This window comes from Lates calcarifer, linkage group LG7_1, assembly GCF_001640805.2.
Source record: "Lates calcarifer isolate ASB-BC8 linkage group LG7_1, TLL_Latcal_v3, whole genome shotgun sequence".
NCBI classification, from domain to species: Eukaryota; Metazoa; Chordata; class Actinopteri; family Centropomidae; genus Lates; species Lates calcarifer.
Window position 1 is genome coordinate 13,547,220 of NC_066839.1, and position 20,195 is coordinate 13,567,414.

Genomic DNA, 20,195 nt, shown 5'->3' on the forward strand with positions numbered 1-20,195 from the left:
ACACTGAAAATAGTCCCCAACTGATACATCAATTACCCTACTTTGAGTAAAGTTTGTTAAAAACTACAATACCCTGCTGCTTTGGGAAATTATTTCACATTCTTTGAAAAGAAAATAATATGTTCATGACCCATTTTTAAAGACTCACACCTTCAGTCAGAACAAATGGACTTGGGGGCTGAAGGTCACAAAAAGGGTCAGAATGTATTGAGAGGCTGACAACATTGCAGCTTTGGTCTTTTCATGGGTTTTGTTGAGAATAACAAAAGTAAAGAATATCACGACAGGGAGGGAGTAGACAGGTTTAGAGCAAAGAGAGGAAATATGAGAAACAGGAAGAAAAATAGGAAGAATGGGGATAAAATACAGGAGCGGAGGATGAGGACAAACAGAAGTGTGGGTGACAAAACATGTCATAAAACCCAATCTTAAACATTGCTGGCATCTCTGTACCTCCACACAGTATCAAAATTTCACCCTGCAATCCCTGGCCAAGTACACCATAGTTGCCAACTGATATTATGACTCTACACCAAAGAGCAATTAAAAAAAGAGCTTGCTAAATAAAATTGTAAATGAAGCTGGCCTCCCTACAGAAGCAGGCAAATGGCATAAATTGGCAGTGCAACAAGATTTGGTATTAGTTTGTTATGGTTCTGTTTAACATTTGGATAATAGGATGTCATGTTTTGTTTCACATAGTGATGCCAGCACAAGCATCTGTCCTGTGTGGAGCATGAATTTTAACAATTCTACTCTGCAAGAGGCTTTATTGTCATGGGTATGGAGAGAGTTTATTATGATATATATTCTGGTATTGTCCAAGCTTGGTTTATCATAATGCTTTGTGTGCAACTCCATAACTCCAGTGATATTAACTGTTTACCTGCACTCCTCTGCCTCGCACCAGTCCATCTCTCTGTGTCTCTGCTCGTCCCATGGAATCAACACCAACTGGCCTCTGTCATCCAGACTGGGAAAGCAAAAGAAAAACGCAGAAAAAGACAGAGAATAAGAGGCAAAGGAAGAGGGAGAGGAGGAGAGAGGTGCGAAATTAGAAGAAGAAAGGTCAGTTTAACAAAAAAGTGCTAATATAACAAGAAAAAAAACACACACATCAAAGCAAAAACCAGTGACCAGTTTTTTTTAAAACCCCACCACCCCACACCTACCAACCCACCTATAATGGCGCCTCATAAATCAGCAAAAGCATTTACTGTCTCAAACTAAACATGGCAATAAACTACAGGAAAACTCTGGTGAGAGGTAGCAACATATGGGAAATGCAGACCATAACAAGGGAAGAAACTGGTGGTGAGGAAAAAAACAAACCAAAAAAAAAACAAAAAACAAAAGCACAACAATAAACAAGCCAAAGAACTTTTGGAAAAGAGTCTGAGTTGTGCCTCGGTTGTAAATAGTGGGGACTTTTATTTTCTAAACGCCATGTTCGTACTGAGCTTTACTTCTTCCTGGTCTCCTTGAGTGTGACAGGTCTGAGGAAGATAAATAGGGAACACACAAGAAAAGAAACCAAAGTGAAGAATGACTCTGTAACCTCGCGTGTCGTGCTGACAAGACTCAGACACTTACACACATACACACAAGTATATTGAATGCATGCACACATACTGAGACACTGGGGTGAACAGAAGCTGTTTTTATCTCTTATTCTAGGATTAATGCATTTCTTCTTGTTATCTATTTGTCTGTAGACAGAAAAATATGTACTGTGGTTGTAAAACTCAAGGAGATAGCGCAGGCTACAAATCATCTATAGCTTTGGTGCAGTTAAAGGCCGAGCACACACACACACACGCTGCAGCAGTTTTCTAACACGGCCATAAATTCTATCCAATCACAAAATACATAAGAAGTGTCCAAGTAGCTGATGTGATTTATGCCAGGACAAAAAAGTAAAGAGGATTTTTTTTTTACTAACACTCTAGCACAAGTTCATCCATTAAGATTGGAATTTTTAACACTGAGATGGCAGAGATCGAGAAGTCCCACTGCTTCTTCTAAAAATGCCCACAGGAAGTGAACCTCTTTCATTCTCTTTTTTTCTGTTGTTCTCTAACTCCCTGGTCCTCTTTCCTCATTAAAGACAGCCAGGTTAGAGGGTGGAGAGTAAATATTGGTGCGAGTGCTCCGGATATCGATGGGGGGAATGAATTATTCTATGCCTGCGCCCCCTAATCTACTTCACGTCAACCTGACAGAGAGAGATAGGAAACCAAAGAAGAGGGGGCAGGCAGGTAAAATGGAGATGCAAAGCAAACTTGGGGAGCTGGAATTTGAGCTTATTTTTATTTTCCACTGGGGCCAGCCGTTGCCTCTCAAGCTACAGGCGAAGTTTTTCGACAAAAACCCACCTATTCTGCATCCTTCCATCACACGTCCAGAGCTCCCCTCGGAGATTTGATCAATATTACAGGAGAATATTTTCCACCCCTTTTCCAGTGAAGCAAGACTTCAGTATATATAGTGAGTGAGTTCCAAACAGATGGCTAGAGCTGCCTCCGTCTGCTGCAGTGTAAGAGCAAAGTGCTGTTGGAGCAGCAGTTGGTGCTCACAGGCTGGGGAAAATAGGAAACTGCCCCACAGCGGCAGAGCCATGATGGATGCTCACTGCAGAGCCATAGCCGCCTGACCTCCATACAAACTCAGACATGGCTAATAAAAGGAATCAGTGTTTGTGTATATGTGGAAACCATAAGAGCAATTATTTTTTATACGGTATATGTTTTTCAGCTCATGACTTCGACCTCGTACACGTGTTTACTCACAGAAATGTAGATGTGGTATTTGAATATATTAAACAGTGCCAGGGAGGATATAGGAATGGTGTGTGTGTGTGTGTGTGTGTGTGTGTTTGTGTATGGGTGTTTGGTGTGTGTGTGTGGGGGGGGTGACGAGTCTGTCACCTCTATTAGTGAACCATAAGAGGTGAGGAATGATTTCTTCTCCTTCAAACTGCTCCTTCATCATTCCTTTCTCACACACTCTCCCCCAAACTCCCTCCCCTTTGGCGTTCTTTCACTCCCAAAGCAGAAATGTACTGTAGGTGCAAAACTAGAACAAACACCCGCAGTTGCACTTAGCATTGTATCATTTTGTATCATAGTGTTCGAATCTTAAGAAATCTAAAGAAATCTAAAAGTAGCAATTAAGTCTCTTTCGTTTTATTTCATTGCTGTGTTTGCCAGTGTCAGCCCTTCAGTTGCAGCATTGGCACTTTTCAAGGACAGAAAATGAAAAAGATTCAGGCTTTGTGAGGGTGAGAACAAAGAAGAAGAAGTGAGAAACACCTTTGAGTGCACGCTCCAGAAAGGATGCGATTGTAGTGTTAGATGGTTTTAATTTGCAATGTAGTGAAAAGTGCGACTTCTGCGTTCCAGAGAGGTGTAAATGTCGATTTTCAGTCATCAGAAAAGGACCTGTGCCCCTGTGGTAGTGCATGTACTTTAGCACCACTGTATCTATGTTCACAATGTGAGTTGTTGTACAAAGAGAATAATAAAGTAGATGGGAGAATAAAATGACAGAATACTGGTTTTAAAAATGTGCACTTTTTCGTCTTTTTCGACTTAGGCATTCATTTACAGAAAAAATAATGATTTTGAAGTGCTTTCCTATTCAGCATCAATGTGTCCACATCTATTAGGCTTTTTTCTTCCATAGTGTTATGTTGAAGACATCAGTATAGACAAGAATAAAATGGTAAAATGTGACATTGATAAAAATATAAATTCTGAGCATCTTGTCGGTGTCTGTATAATCAGACAATAAAGTTTTCTTGACATGTTCTCTCAATAACTGAACTGGGTGGCAAAGCTAAGGAGGTAGATCAGTATGTAGGGGTTCGGTGTCTTGTGTTAGTGTCCTTGAACAAGACACTAAACCGCTAACTGCTCCTGATACTGTGCTTTCAGTACGAGAATGTTTGTGTAAATTGGTGAATGAAACATACTATACATTATAAAGCGCTCTGAATGGTTGATAGACGTGAAAAGTGCTACATAAATACATTCCATTTACAATGAACTGGATTTCTCATCGAAACGACATCCTCTGTAACTGAACTGAAAGGTGATAAAACAAAACTGGTCGCTTGTTTTTAACTTTATGACTGTGGGTATTTGGGAGTGTCTCACCAGGCCTCGGGCAGCAGGATGGTGTACTCGTGTGGAGATGTGGTTTCTGGGAAGTTGTAGAGGATAGCTAGGCGGTGCTGGAGGAGGTCTGCCCCGTGGTATGTGAAGAGAATGTCCAAAGCCTGCACGTTACTCTCCTGTAGACAAACAAAGGTATGATCTAACAACCTAAAACTAAATTGATTTGAAATTGCACAAAAAAGCTGCATATGATGTGATTACATTACTAGAAGAAATAGCAGGGAAGTTAATTACAACCTAAATGTAACTGTAACTTTGAATGTCCAAAAACCTTTTGTAGGATAGAGAAATACACTCAGTTGTCAGCTGTATATTATTTTGTCCAATTCATTTATATCAGTGAGCGTAGGCTAAATAAAAGAAACACCTCTTCATCAGCAGCCCAAAGCTATCATACAGCTGAATCAACACTTCTGTAAAACAGTTCCAACAAAAACTGAACATTATAACTTTCATGAAGGAGGATTTAATGTATTTCACATTAGCCCCAAACAGCTAAAATGAATGGATTAAGTGAGATAATTAGTGAGAGATTTTGGAGGAAGTGAGAGTCTGATGTTACCCTGGCGTAGTTTCTTGCTGACAAAACAATATTTTGACTGCGGAACTTCTTGAAGAACTCGGCGTCGTATTTCTGCTCCGCTGCATGAGGACCGCCAAGTATCTCCTGGAGAGTGTGAGCGAGAGCGAGACAGAGGGAGAGAGAGAGAGAGAGAGAGAGAGAGAGAGAGAGGAGGAGAAGAGGGGGATGAGAAGGATAGAGAAAGATGGAATACAACTGTGGTTCATAAAAAGAAATTTGTGAAGCAGAAGGCTATCTTTCCAGGGAAAACGCTGTGAGTGGATAGAAAGTCAAACAAAAGATGAGAGGGAAAGAGTGGGTAGAAGATGAGACTGCAAATGAATGCACTGTGGCAAAGTCAACAGAGATGCTATTTAACTTTCTAGCATACAGCTGTCTTGTCCTTTTAGTTGGAACCATGTGAGGAAGGTGTGTGTGTGTGTGTGTGCATACGCATATTTCAGGAGAGAACATTTGTTGCCCTGGCCTTTGGCTTATAGGGATTTATGTGTGTCTGTGTGTGTAAAATCTCTGCACTCTCTACACCACAGTGTGTGTGTGAGTGTGTGCCTTTGTGTGGAGATGTATGTGAGGCTGTGTGTGCGTGCTTGATGGATAGCCTTTGAATGGGCCGTATGCAGACAGAGCAAGCCCAAGTCGGGATGATAAAAACCCTAATATCATATTCATAGACAGCCAGGGAAAATGGATTGGGGCAAAAGGAATCTGACGAGTGCTGCAGTTACCATGACAATGTCCGAATAAAGAGAGAGACGTCATTCTGTCTGAGCTGAATATCTAGCAGTGTAAAATCTCATCTCTCCTCTCTAACACAGGAGACGTTCATCTGTGAACGTTGTTTGGATACAAAAGGGGAAAACATTAAGTTGCCATCGGGTTAAACAAACAAAAAAAAAAGCAATAAAGAATGTTTCACAAAAACATTAAATTAGCTCATGTAAACACACAATACAATCCTTTAGTGACCCTCAAAACTTAGTAGCATTTTAATAGTAGTTAACAGTACTTCAAACACATTCTCCTTCCTATGAGGTCTCACAGAACCAAGCCGAAATCTCGTGAGCTCCGTTTTCATAATGAGACATTAGTCTGGAAAACATCCATACAGACTCCACTGAGCCCTCTGGCTGCACCCTAGACCAATCAACACATTATTAGAAGTAGTTTCTATAATGATGACAAAGAAGAACAATGTTTATGATCCTTTTTTTGGATGCTTTTTTCCCAGATTTTTGTCTTAACACAGTCAGACTGCTGCACTGTATTTTGAATTTGCAATAAGCACCATATTGCTGGGCCGATTACCTTCTGTGGGGCGGATATATAGATATAGCTATCTGTTTCAACTGTGTTTTCATCTCATGTATGTCTGATAGAATGGATATGCTTTTGCTTTTAACAAGTACACTGTGTGATTCAGCGTGACGGCTCGTATCTCACTCATGCTTTACGTGCGTAACCATGGTCCAGGAAATGTCTATTTTCATCCATTTTACACATGTCACTACAGTGTAGTTCTGGCTCAATGGTTTCATAGTAGACGCTGATGGAGGACTACAACTGGCTGCAGGGTAGACAGGGTGTTAAAGAAATTTATATAAGATCGGTGAACTCCTGACTTCGGTGACTCACAAATGACTCACAAGGGACTCTACCAGACTTTTACATTTGCAAAATGGGTTGATTCATATTTGTTATTAAAATCCAGAGCTGAAATGTCAAATCAATTAATCTATTAGTAATTGAACAGAATTATTTTTTTATTCTTAATTTTTTTATTTGTCCTTTCTTGGTCTTCTATGATAATAAATTGAATATACTGGGGCATTTGAAGACCTTGGATTCAAAATGAAGAGCAGACTAATTGCTAATAAAAACTGTGGTCCTAATTAAATATATTTAATAGTGTCTTCAGGTTATGGAATAATTCTCTGCAGGATTTCCAAGGGTTGATTCAAAGTACTAGAATAATGGTGAGAGGTTGTTGTTGTTACCTCATATGTGGCCAGCCGGTCCAGGTAGGAGAGTAGTTTCAGTCGGCTACGACACAGCTCCTTCTGCTCCAGAGTCAGCCTGAGTATGAACACACACACACACACACACAGACACACACACACACACACACACACACATCAAGAGCGTGCCTACACAAGCACTTTGACATAAAATTACAATTAGCATAAGACCTCGACTCAAATGACTGTCAGTAAAAAAAAAACTGTCTCAGTTTTCACAGCCAAATCAAACTTCAGGCTTAGTCTGTTCACTGCACTAACACACACTCTAGCTTTAAATTAACTGTAAATTGACCCTATACAGTATGTCTGCAGGGACCTATATAACAATGCCTGGGACCAGTGACTACAACACCACATAGTGCTCTCCAGACCTAATCATTTTCTAAGGGTGACAAATCAACTCCTTATGACCACAAGAACCCTTCAGTTGTTATGTATGGGATGCTAGTTGTCAATGAGGTGAGTGAATGCCTGTGAGAATCAAATCCATTTTCAATGTCATTTAATCACGACCATAAATAAATTGGATGACCACAAACACCAAGGCACTAGGCTATATGGGATCTACCTACAATTCAATCACTCAAGGTATGCCCAAGAGAAAAGGACCACAAGACTGAAAACCAGCACGAGTGGTCAGGTACGCCCCATCAGTTCACACACACTCACAGCAAAATAAAACATTTTTCAACACATACTCACACACCCTTCAAGTCCATCCAACTTGGCCTGGATCAACCACAGTGTGACCACAGGGGAGCCGACCCTTCCACTGCCGTCTTAATCCCTAATCCCTCATTACAGAGTGCACTATCAGGCCTTATCGGGGTTCCTCTACACAGGCTAACGGAGATTAACACTGGCTGAACACACTCTCTGGCACATCAAAGAGCGGCGGCTTAGCACTCACACTGGCGGTAATTATTGCTTTGCTCTTCCTCTTCAGAGCAAAGTAGGAAAAGTGGAGTTGGAGGAAGTGGAGGGGTGGCAGGGGAGAGAGATGGAGCGGAGATGAGACGAGAACTATTTCTCCTCCTGTCCTCTAGAGGGTTTCGAATGATGGCTCAATCATAAACTCCAAAATAAACAAAATGATCTCAGAGGAGGAAAACATCTCTCAGTTTTGATTGACTAAAGTTTTGATAAACCTTTTCATTTAATGTAGACTGCTTCTTAGATGAATCTAAAATCTATGTGCATTTTTAGCATTGTCATTGTGAGTGTGGTAGCATGCCGACGTTAGCGTTTATTCTCAAAATGGCAGCCTAACATAACCTAGCTGACTCTTCATTTATCATTCTGTTTAATAAAAATGTATCAGTTTATATGACAGTTTATATGACTCAAATTACCAGTTAGAAATTTAACATCAGCTGCTGATTAAAAGTTTTAAAATGGCCAGCAGCAGATTAGAGGTGGCTGATTGTTCAATTCAGGTCCACGTCTCTTGCTTCTAAATTTCTAATCCCGCTGCTGGATTCCTCTGAGGTACAGCATAAACAGTGTGTAGTACACTGTTACACATACAAATGGGCAGCCTGGCTGTACACCAAAAGGGCAGCAGAGTGCCTGCGCCTTTGTAAAGGTTTATATTGGTTCCCTGAATTGCCCTCACAATAAAGACTGACTAAAGGGGAAAAACGTGGTTAAGAAAAGGGCTCAGAACACTGCGACACATCTGAATGGCGACTGAGGGCTGTGAGGTTTAAGATGTAATGTGCACAACTTGAACTGTGCAGTAGACTGTTACACATCATCGCACATGCTGTGTAATGTAAGGAGACTGCAACTTGATTGCTTCAAGGTGTGTCTGTGTGTGTGTGTGCTCTGCATGTCTGTGTACATTTTGTATCACAAAGCTATCAGAACCGCAGGTTATTACAATCAGATGGCATCACTCCTCCATCTCTGTATAAACACCCCTAATATAACTGTACTGGACAGAGATTGAAATGCATAAACGGGCCCAACACACTGATAAATCCAGACACAAAAACACACACGTGCGCACGCACACACACAGAATTGTGGTGTGTGATAAAAGCGATTATCACAGAGTATGAGGGACAAAATTGGACTGCATAAACAGACAAAAACATTTCAGCTCGTGCCTTCACATACACCACAGTGGATGTGAAGGCACAGTAAAAGCACTGTCTACACGCACACACACACACACACTATCAGTGCTGGAGCAAATGAGAAAATGAGACTTCTGATTGAGGTCTCAATCTGATCAGATATGAACATATACACCTTGCAGCACACTGTACACAGCACACTCTCATCCCTCATCTCGCTTTCTCTCTCCCTCTCTCTCCTCTCTCTCCCTCTCTCTCCCTCTCTCCCTCTCTCTCCTCTCTCTCCCTCTCTCTCTCTCTCTCTCAAACACACATACACACACAAAACACCTGCAGCATTGTCCATCTTGTTGTTGTATGCAGAGAGCCAGAGCAGCAGTTATAACGGCCCTTGGCAGATTCTGAATTATACTTTATTATGCAAACACAGACTGATGAGAAAGAGGGTAAAAGATAAAAGTGGCTGCATGCGGTCGAAACAGCAAACAACACTGAACTGGTGCGTGGCAGTTAAGAAGAAAAAAAAGCAATAACCAAGTGCTGAGGAAGTCTGTATTTTATGTGACATTATATTTCAGGATAAATGAATGGAGTACAAGTGCAACACATTGCTTATAGGAGTACAGCTGGTAGTAACAAGAGAGGCTGGAGAAGTACATTAACATCCATCATTTTATTGGGTCCTTTAAACTTAGACAGAAATAAACATCTTTTAGTTTCTTATATAGGACAGCAAAAGTCAATTGAGCAGGTTTGACTCCAATTACTGATTTTTTGTCCTGTTTTTTAACCTATGGAGTAACACTATAGTAACTGGTGACAGAAAAAAAAAAGTCCTGATTGATCATGTCCTTCAAGCACACACACACGTACACACACAAACAGAGACACGTAGCGTGACAAAAGATGCACTCTGTGTGACAGTCAGTAGTTAAATACAGTCCTTATCTACGCACAAGAGCATCACTCACACAAAAAAGCATGCGCACACAGACGTGGTCGGAGCAGCTGTGATCGATACCAAGCCATTTCTGTAATGGTGGTGTAGTTAAAAAGAAATTAAGAGAATTATTGTCTGTCTCTGGCCTCGGTCGCAGGCCTCAAGGCAACATGGTTAGATCCATTAGGGGGGCTTCGCTGCACCCAACACACATAGGCACATTATACATAAACACATTTTGGGGACACGTTTGGAGCATGCTTGACAAGACACCCCAGCTCAAAGATAGAGAGAGGAGAAAAATAGGTATATTTAAAGAAGGTAATTCACTGAGGATTTAATGTAATGGTTTCTATAATGTTTGTAAATTATCGATTTTTTGACTCCCTCTTATATCTTCTTCTTATCCTCCATCTTTTCTCTATCTACCATGGACTGCAGGTCTGCAATAAAGCTAAACAGCTTTATTACACAATGAGATAAACAGAAAGAAAATCAAACCAGCAAAGGGGCAAAAACCTCAATAGGGAACCGTGGGGCCGATGTTGCAAGGGATTTATATTACACTGTTTCTTCTCATTCAAATGCAGACTAGAGGCTCACTAGTTAAGTTTCTGATGCAAGAAGAACAATAGAGGCAGCACAATCCAGCTACTGAAGCTTGAAATACCTGTATGCATAATGCCTGCTTGTGTAAACACAGTATGGATATGCATTTTAAATGTGCATAGTTCATTTCACTTAATGCAGATTCTCCTCTGTTTATACTCTGCCATTTTAACATGTGTGTGTGATATATGTATGAACTTCAGCTTAAGAGGGTGTCATGATACATGGCTGTGTGTATCTGCGTGTGTTTGTGTGCGTATGAGAGGTGATTAGTGATCACTAAAGGGTTTTTCATTAGTCTTTCCCTGGGCACTCGACAACAAAGGCATAAATTACCTCCAGCAGATTACCCACTAATCTCCACCAACACTTTCTCCCCCTCTCTCCCCCTCATCCTCATTAATGTCTCTGCCTTTATGATCCCCCTCGCCGGTGTGCGCCCTAATCAAACAATCACAGTTAAATTTGGCAGCCTTCGCTCCCATTTCCTCCTGGTTTTCTCCCCTACACCTTAAATACCTTCACTGCAGTCTGTCCTTTTCTTTACTTCAGTGCAGTCACTATGCCCAGTTTATACTGGGAATAACAGTGAATTCATTTAAACTTTCTGAACAGTAGGCAAAAACCTGCAGACAAGGCAACTCACACGGGTCAGCGTCAGGTTTTTCCCGCCCACCCAACAACTGCTGCTGAGACTTAGAAGCTGGCGTTGCTGCGTGGTGTTTTAGTCTTAAAAGTTTAGCGAAAAATTAAACAAACAGCTCCCAACAGTTTAGTGTAAAGGAGTATGATACTGCAAAAGGATTATATTTAAAATACATGCTTTGGTAACTAGCACCAATGAGGCAAATGCTTGCCAACAAACCCTGGGTCCTCCAGCTAAAGGATGGTGTCTGTAACCAGTAGCCAGTCCTGGTGGTTTTGTTCAGATAAATCCTCTTTCCTCCGTACATTTAGAACATTGGCAGCATTTCTGCCTAATGTGACTTCCTGTCTTCATCTGTTGCCTGACTGAATTACCGAGCTGACTAACGGACTGTCTGACTGGCTGCGTACCTGCTAAAGTCAACCTTGGCTAGCAGCTCTCGTCTCTTCTTGTTCTCCCTGTCCTTCTTCATCTCCAGCTCCTCGTCGTCTGACAGGATGTCTTCGTAAGGGAGGTCATCGAGGTCGACATCGCCTGGCATGATAAACCTGCGAAGAGGGAAATGAAATCATACATAGTTAAAAATCAAATGTGGATAAACAAAATGAGGCAGGCAGAACGAGCCTCGAGAAGAAGCTGATAAAAATCCATAATTTACAGTCATTTATAGACTGTTTGTGCATGTCCTACCTGCCCTCATCCTCTCTGTTTCCTATGGCTATGAGGGCCTCAAGGTCGGTTCCTTTCAGGCCGTACTGCAGCAGCTCCTTAGCTGCATCCACATTCTCCGGGACGCGCTCCACGCACTCATGCAGTACCCATGACCGCTTGCGGATCTTGCTCTGGGTGGGATGTAGGGAATGGCAGAAGAAGGAATGAGTTCAGAAGAAATGACAGGATAAAATGAGATACAGAATTAGGAGGGGAGGGTGTGAAAATTTGCTACAAATTGGTAAAAACGATGCGTGAAATAGAGTAAGGGGGCTGTGCTGCACTTAAGCATGTGCTTCTCCCACTCACCCACACACATTAACTAGTATTTCTTACCAGATATCTAATATACTGTGATAAACGCCAAAACTCTGATACAATTCTTCATTTCTCTCTCTCGTTAACCGTCCCTCACCCTCCTTTCCTTATTTCTCCACATCCATCGCTCTTATTTCTTCCATCTCTTACCAGATAATCCTGTATTGAGGCGATGCTGACGGTACTCTTCCTCCACTGTCTCTGGTAGACCAGATCAGAGTCCAGATTATAGGCTTGGGCCAGAGACAGGGCCTCACCGTATTCCTCATTGTCAATCTGTGAAACAAACAAAAATGCACATAATAAACACTTTTGAAGGTGATGCAGACAAGTGTGTAAAATGAATAAAGCAATCTGTGTGATGGGTAGCTTGTCCAGACAGAAACTCTAATTAAGTAGCACTGTTAGTTTTCTGATCTAAAATTAAAGTACAAAAAACATAACTGCAAAACAATTAATTACTTTAATATTCTGCTAGGTACTTTTTACATAATTCAATAACCAATTATAAGACAGAAGACGTGACAATAGCATACAACAAAATTATGTTTGGTAACTCTCAGAGACTAGCAGCAATAGAAAACAAGATAAATAAACGAGATAAATATGATGAGGTAGCATCCTCTATCTGTATACAATGATTAAAGGCACTTGGATGAGTCAGTGAGTATTTTACTGATTCACTGACTGACAGAATTAAACCAATAAAATATACTTAATGAATTAATGAATTCAAAACACATGATATTTAAAGCAAATCTCTTTGCAAAAAGAAGAAGAAGCAGTTATGGTTTTCAATAAACCTGTGTACAAGCTATAGCATTTTCAAAATCCTGAGTATGTGCACTGAATACTCAAAGACTGAAAAGGCACAGCTTAAGCATGCAGATTTCAATCTGTGTGGCAATGTTACACAGTTTGAACTGCATCTGCTACAGAGGGATAAGGAGAATGGTTGAAGGGGAATAAAATATTCGGGGATAATTTAATGGAATGGACAGAGGGAGAGAACCCAAAGGAGGTAGCATCCACAGTACCTCATTAAAATAATGACACTAAAAGTCTACAGGAGCTATTCTTAGCACAGCAGTGCTTTAAACTAAATGCTAACATAAACCTGCTAGCATGCTGAATTTTAGCAAGCATGTCTACCTCGTTCACCATCTTAGTTTAGGATGTTAAGGTGCTGAAATTTGCTACCTAGCATAATGAGTATATCTATGCGTTACATTAACGCACATCTCCCTGGACAATCACTGCCACCTTCAATCATTTGCACTCTACACTTTACACTTTAATTTAATTATGTATATTTATGCTCCTTTACTTATGTTCCTGTAAATATAGTTTTTGCTTTTTGCTCTTTTCTTTTTATTATAATTGTCCTTCAGCACCGATATACCAAGACAAATTCACAAAATGTGCATAAATAAAGTCTGATTCTGATCCTGATTGTGATGAGGCTGATAATACTGTCATTAATTTGGCAAGTATATGGTCATAAAACTAAGTAATGGAGACTTTTAAAAGTTTTGACCAGATAGACAAAAAGTCAGGGGATTACAAAAGTGATGATAATGTGCATACAAATGTGTTTAGTGCTAAGCAGAAAATGTTAGCATGTTAACACAACAACAACAACAACAACAAAAAGATGAAGAACATGATAAACATTACGCTTGAATAACACATGGATGTGTGGAGGACAACAGGCTTAACATCAGAATGTTCGCATTGTTATTGTGAGCATGTTAGCACGCTGATGTTAACGTGCACTTCAACAGAACTTCACAGTGCCAATAGCATGGCTATAGACTGAAGTCTTGTTACCACACCATATGTTTTTCTTTGGTAGTAGCAGTTATTGTTGTTATTGCCATTAGTATTTATTAATTAGTCTGGCAGCATGTCAGCACATAATGATGCTAAAAGATGCGTTGTGTCATATCTGTGTCTCACAGAATGAACTGATCCAGCAACATCATGGCAGCATAGTTTATGCAGGCTCACACAATGTGCATTAAAGTACATGTGCAAACACACAGACTGACACACATACCGAGTATCCATCTCTTTCGGTGTGTAGGAGTACAAAGCAACACATTAGCCAGACTCTGGTTCCTCGAGGGCAATAAGAACCCCACACAGTTAAACCTCTCGTAGGAGGACATCAAAAACTGCTTCCTTCTCTCTCTGGATTCAGCTAATAAAACTGTTAGCAGCCCTGCCAGTGTGCTACTCGTATACAGGCAGGGTTACGCCATCGAACACATCTTCAAACTCCTAAACACATGAAGAGGCTGACTTGTGGAAATAACCCAGAATCACTTGTTCTGGTCTATTCACAGTCAGCTGGACTACAACCCTGGCTGTGGTGAATCTTTGAGGAGAGATCAGGTCAGTCAGTCAGATTTCTGTGTGCTTGTGAGCGAGTGTGGATGTGTGTAGTGTAGAAAAATCAAGCTGTACAGATTGATACTAACACCAGCAATATGCAGGCACTGACGCGCACAATTCACGCACACTAATGAACATATGTGCAGACAATACAGATACCCCTCCTCCCGTTCACTCACACGCCTACATGTTGTATGTGGGAACAGAAAAAAAGACAAAAAACAATTCCAACAGGAGAGCAGCAGCAGCAGCTGGTGAAGTGCCGCGGGTACCAAGTGTTACAAAGAGATAATAATGATATATTACTTTGTAACTCTCCACTGTTAGGATTGATGGTGATGACTAATGGCATCTAATGATGATGACAATGATGAAGAAGGCAGCAGATGATGGGTCATAAAAATGACTGATGAACCATGCTCAAACTTGGGACCGTCGAGAGCCGATACCACTCTCGCAGTGCTTTATGATAGAGCATGTTGTTGTCTTTGCTGCAATTTGTAGCGACTAGCAACAACAGCCATATTTCTAATGCAGCAATTAGCATTTCAGAAAAACCCCTGGGACTGAGAAACAGCCTTAAAGCAGACTGAACATCTTGCTTGGTTTTCATTTCTCCTCAACTGCACTCTGGAGCGGATCCAACAAAACAATAGTACTTCACTGAGCTGGCACAGGATTTATTTAGTCAGAAACCAATTTTGCAGATCAGCCTGTTATAATTCAGTCAATGACCAAACGGATTCATATGACGTCCTTCAGTTGCTGCTAAATGAAGTGGCAAAAAAAAAATTAATAGTTTTATGGTAAATGTGATATCCAGCATTGAAGACAATTGACAGCTGCTCTTAAAACATGATTACTGGTGTAACAGTGAGAAGCACTCATGTCTTGGTTTGAGTATGATGGGCGCCTCACTACAGTCCCTGTATAATTAAACACAAAGTATCACATAGGTAATATCAGTTTCTTTGCCGAAGAAAAAAAAGAAATGATAGTACTGTGTGAGAAAGAGAACTGCACGTCAGCACTGGAATTGTTGTTTATATTGCTGAGCTGAAAGAACATTCAAATGCAAACTTGAAGGCATTCCAGCATGAACACTGACGAAAGCTTTTGTCGCCTAAGCACATAAGCATTTTGTTGAGTGTGCCGCAATGAATAAGTAAACAGTAACAAAAAAAGTGACTCTTTATTTTCTCCCCAGTTGCCGATATGCTACCTCATTCTGAGGACTCCTACTGGGTTTAACACACTGCAACCTAACTTGTCACTTTAGGTTGTCCACACAGTTCATACCAGTTATATGATTGTTATGAAATATGAATGACTTGAGTTACTGAGCTCTGGCTGCTCATTGACAATGCTAACATGGTGATGTTTTGTCAAAGCCATTGCCCTTATAAACAAGATGCTCATGTTCAATGCTTCAAGAGTTATGCTAATCATCAGCGTGTGCAAGTGAACACTAACATTCAAGTCATTTACAAGCTGTGTCAGCCTCCTACCTTCCTCTGGTATAGTTCCTCTGGTGTTGTTGACCTCAGGCTGACCAGACGGTAGTTCTTGATCACAGTGCGGGGGCGTTTGCGTGGCGGAGCGAAGCGCTCCATCTCCGTCACGTAATACAGACCCTGCTTGATGTAGCCAAAGTAGCGGGCTTTGGCCGAGGACTCCTCATCTGAGTCAGAGTCTCCTCCATCGTCGCCCTCCTCGTCCTCGCCGGCCCCGCCACTCAGGTTGCTCTCCTGGCGCACACGCTTCTGGGCAAGTCTCACCTCGCACTGCGGATGACAAAAATCTGGCATCACGAATAGGACAGGGGTGCAGAAAAAAAATTAAGAAAAGGTTGCAGAAGAATTAAAGAACCGAGATGAAGGTGCATGAGAGACCTGAGTAAGACAAAATATACAAGCTTTAAACATAAATTTCAAGTATACTGCAAACATATGGCTTCGAAGAGATCATAAAGCCACAGTTGTCTTATTACATAAAGATACATCTGTCTTGTTGGCCCAAATCATAAAGTGAGGGCTGCAAAACAGAAGTGCACCCATAACTGATAACTGATGACTGAGACTGTCAGATTTACAGCCTTTGCCCAGGACAACTTTCTGATGCTGAATATGGACACTTATTTTCCAGCAGGAAGTGAATAATGAAAAATTAAGCATGTAATGCAATGCAGTACATCTAGCTGTGCTTACGCTGGTAAACACATTTAATTTCACGCCCTTGTGCCAGACCAGCCGGCTGCCTGAACACAAAACAACAGCAAGGTCAAACTGCTCGATAGAAAGTCTAAATCCAAGCTGCTATGGTACTTTCTTCAACTTGTATTGTCCTGTTTTCTAGTTTTTATGATCGCCTCAGTTGGGGGTAAAAAATGATTCACCCATTTTTCATCTGCACGCTGCAGAAAGTCCTCATATTTCGTAGTGATGCCCGTCTGGGTTTTAGCCCACTAGAGAAAAATAAAGTGCTCCCACCCCTCAGCAGAAATCTGCTCCCTGCCGGGGGCTATGAAACATTTAGCACCTGTAAAACATTAAGCACCTTAATCAATGAGGAGCTGAGGCAGCTTCCATGGTGCTGCACTAATACACTAAACCCCTGCCTCACTCATCACACACAAGAAGATGCACATGTACTAATCATCATAAGTACACAAGCTCACATTATTCCACATCTACAGAGGCACACACACACAGCTCAAGCCCCATCTTGAAGATAATTCTTGAAAACACACACAGACTTGCCTATGTAGATACAGATGCACACCCCCCACCCCCCAACCACACACATACACACTCCATGCTGAAGCAGGCTGATGAAACCTTTCTCCAGAAGTTGGCAGCTGGCTGGTAAAGAAATCTGTCTCTTTTTCTCTCAATGCTTTCAGATTAAAAAAAAAAATAAACAAACAAACAAAGAAAAGCAAAGGGCTGAAATAAAAGAGAAGGGTGATGTGATATCAGGGTCTTTTTGGGTGGATAAAGAAGGATGGATTCATATTTCATTATCACGCTTCTTCACCGTTATTATACACACACGCATGCTTTTACTCGGTGTCGCTCACTGACTGAAAATGCCTGCATGAATATAAACACATAGGACTTCAGGTTAAAATTCATTTGTCAGAAAAAGCTGTCTTTTGTGGAATCACATCAGCTCACAGTACAAAAGATCTATCACAAATCAATGCACGCATTTGTGCTGTGATTGATTTTCCTGTACTACACACTCACTTTCCATCAGAGAGAGTGTCCTCAGATGCACTTTTTCATGTCAGCCTTAAACTATTCAAGCAAAAGACCTCACATCTTCATAAAAGACTTGTGTCCCCTACAATCTGGTCCCTTTTTCTCGCCCAGTGCATGCTGGGAGAGGCATAATTCTGTACGACCCTGAACTGAGTAAGCAGTTCAGAAAATGGGCAAAAGGATGAAAAACACTTGTCCCCTACTCGTTTTAAAGCCCTGAGGATTTATAATGAATGACTAACACTAAAAAGATGCTTACACAAGCCTCACATGCATCCCTGCAAACTATCTCCTGTCCAAAAGACGCATACCACCATCTTGACCATTCACCTCAAGACTGAGAAAGCCCCCGTCATGTGCCGCGGTGACTCGAGGCGAGGGCTCGAACCATTCGCAGGATTTGCCCAGGAGGTTGCGGAGCGTCCGGACCGACGAGACGGTGACGGAGCCGGAGCAGCGAGCCAGAATCAAGACGTTGTCACTCCACCAGCTCACATCCACCAGCGGGTAGTACTGCTCCTTATCTGGGACAGGTACAGAGTGACATAAGGGCAGTTATACAGATGTGATTAGACCAAAGTAGATATAAAAATGTATTAAAACTTTCCTTGAGCAAGCTTTGTGGACTTATTAGCCCTGAATTTTTGGATCATATTTGACCCCATTAACTTTTTTGAAATGGTTTCATCCTCTAAGACACATCATCACCTGTGGACGTACTGTATTTATCACTTGTCATGCATGAGATAAGACTTATACACAGATTATTGCTTACATAAGCTGTCACAGCTGTCATCACTACTGGCCCAAAACTGTCAAAATAAGACTGTACAGCTGCACACACAAGTACAGAAATACACACACTCACAGGCATGTACACTGAAGAAGAAATCTGTTTGCTAACCTTGGCATATGGTTGTATGTCTAAATAACTGTATAATTCAGTGAATAAGACATGTCAAAGATCATTAAATTGTATTCAGCGTGCATTGCTGTGTCAGCAACAAAGTCGGCTCTCACTAACCCCTCGGGCCAAACTACCTTTTATTTTCTTCCTTCTCTCCAGCGATGTCTTCCACTCTGGGTTGATCTCCTCAAATCCTGGCTGAAGGGAGGGACCGAAAGATGCAGGAACCAAAGGAGAAGGGCAGGAGAGGAGAAGAAGAGAGGGAGAAGGGGTGGGCAGGAAGGGGGAGTTAATCTGCTAACCCTGTTTACACTTAAAGCACACACACACACAGAAGCTCTGCAAGCTCAGACCAGCGATGAAGCAGAACATACACACATGCCGCGTAAATCGGCAAAACATTCTTGCCACCTCACTTACTCTTTCCGCACACGCTCATACTTAGGTCAGAGAGAGATTACATTAATACAGTCAGTCAAGCACCTAATGTACAAAATATTAGCGGGACACAGGTTTATTCTGCTTTAGTAAAATCACTGCAGGCATGCATACGCACAGCACACATAAACACCAGCAGCTGAGAGGCGTACCTGTTGGTCCTGGCTCCACGTGGCCCTCTGTTTGAGCGAGGGGACGTCCCAGAGAGACAGACGACCAGAGAAGTGGATGACAGCAAGGAGGGTGCCGTCAGGGCTCAGGCTCATGCGGAATACTCCATCCTGGACAACGAAAATGCAGGCACATACACGATTTTTGGATTAAGAAAATACTCCCTAGTCCTTTCCAATTACGTTTTTAATTGGCAACGAGGCAAACAGAAAGAAGAGGGCCGCCGCGATACCTTTTCATCTCCTTGTCTTGAGAAGAATCTGAAGCTGGGGATCTTGAAGAAGCCTCTCTTCTGATTCTGACAGATGACAAGAACGTGTACGTTAGATGCTGCTTGAGTGTGCGCGCATGAACGTGTGCGTGAGTGTGCGGTCTCCTCACCGGGTTGACGTCGTCCTCGTAGCTGGTGACCTGCTTGTAGTGCGGTGAGCCAGAGAGGGCCCTCCAGGCTGTGATGCCACAGCAAGAGGCCTTGGACGTGCTGTCATCCCCCGACTCACAGCCTCCAACCAGCAGCAATCTGGGAAAGCAAGCGCACAGACACACAGAGTAACCTCCATGACTATGCCCCAACAGATCAATTATCTCTGCATAACAAGAGGAGCGAATTAAAATGGCCACTGCGAGGTCATCCTTCAGCTTGGTTTTAAGCCAAGGTATCAGCGTGTGTTCACATGGTTGAAGTGCCGTTTAGCAAAGTACTGGATTAAAAAGTTATTTATCAGAGGTAAAAGTCTGGCTGGAATCAGCTGCCAGGCACACTTAAGACACAAACAACACCACAATGACCACAGTGATCTGTAGGTCTGTCTGTGCAGTGAAACAGAGCAGATGCGACAGGGGCCGGGAACTTGGGGGGTGGCTGTTGGATGAAGCAGTGCTGTCTGGCTCAACACTGCCCCCTGGTGCAGAGAAATGAGACATTTAGTCAGAGC

The 20,195-nt window shown here is 41.9% G+C and overlaps 1 protein-coding gene across 1 annotated transcript in view; it reads right to left on the reverse strand.

The window, feature by feature from the left end:
- The window catches only part of nbas (NBAS subunit of NRZ tethering complex), a 140,302-nt gene that overhangs the window by 105,509 nt on the left and 14,598 nt on the right, over positions 1-20,195 (reverse strand). The window contains exons 10-22 of the mRNA XM_018696080.2: positions 19,642-19,780; positions 19,493-19,558; positions 19,242-19,370; positions 18,786-18,849; positions 18,075-18,268; positions 15,990-16,265; positions 12,235-12,360; positions 11,746-11,897; positions 11,466-11,603; positions 6,756-6,834; positions 4,741-4,845; positions 4,158-4,294; positions 887-973 (exon numbers count right to left, since the gene is read on the reverse strand). Coding sequence (XP_018551596.1) covers positions 887-973; positions 4,158-4,294; positions 4,741-4,845; positions 6,756-6,834; positions 11,466-11,603; positions 11,746-11,897; positions 12,235-12,360; positions 15,990-16,265; positions 18,075-18,268; positions 18,786-18,849; positions 19,242-19,370; positions 19,493-19,558; positions 19,642-19,780 — 1,692 coding nt within the window. The remainder of the gene's footprint in view (positions 1-886; positions 974-4,157; positions 4,295-4,740; positions 4,846-6,755; positions 6,835-11,465; positions 11,604-11,745; positions 11,898-12,234; positions 12,361-15,989; positions 16,266-18,074; positions 18,269-18,785; positions 18,850-19,241; positions 19,371-19,492; positions 19,559-19,641; positions 19,781-20,195) is intronic.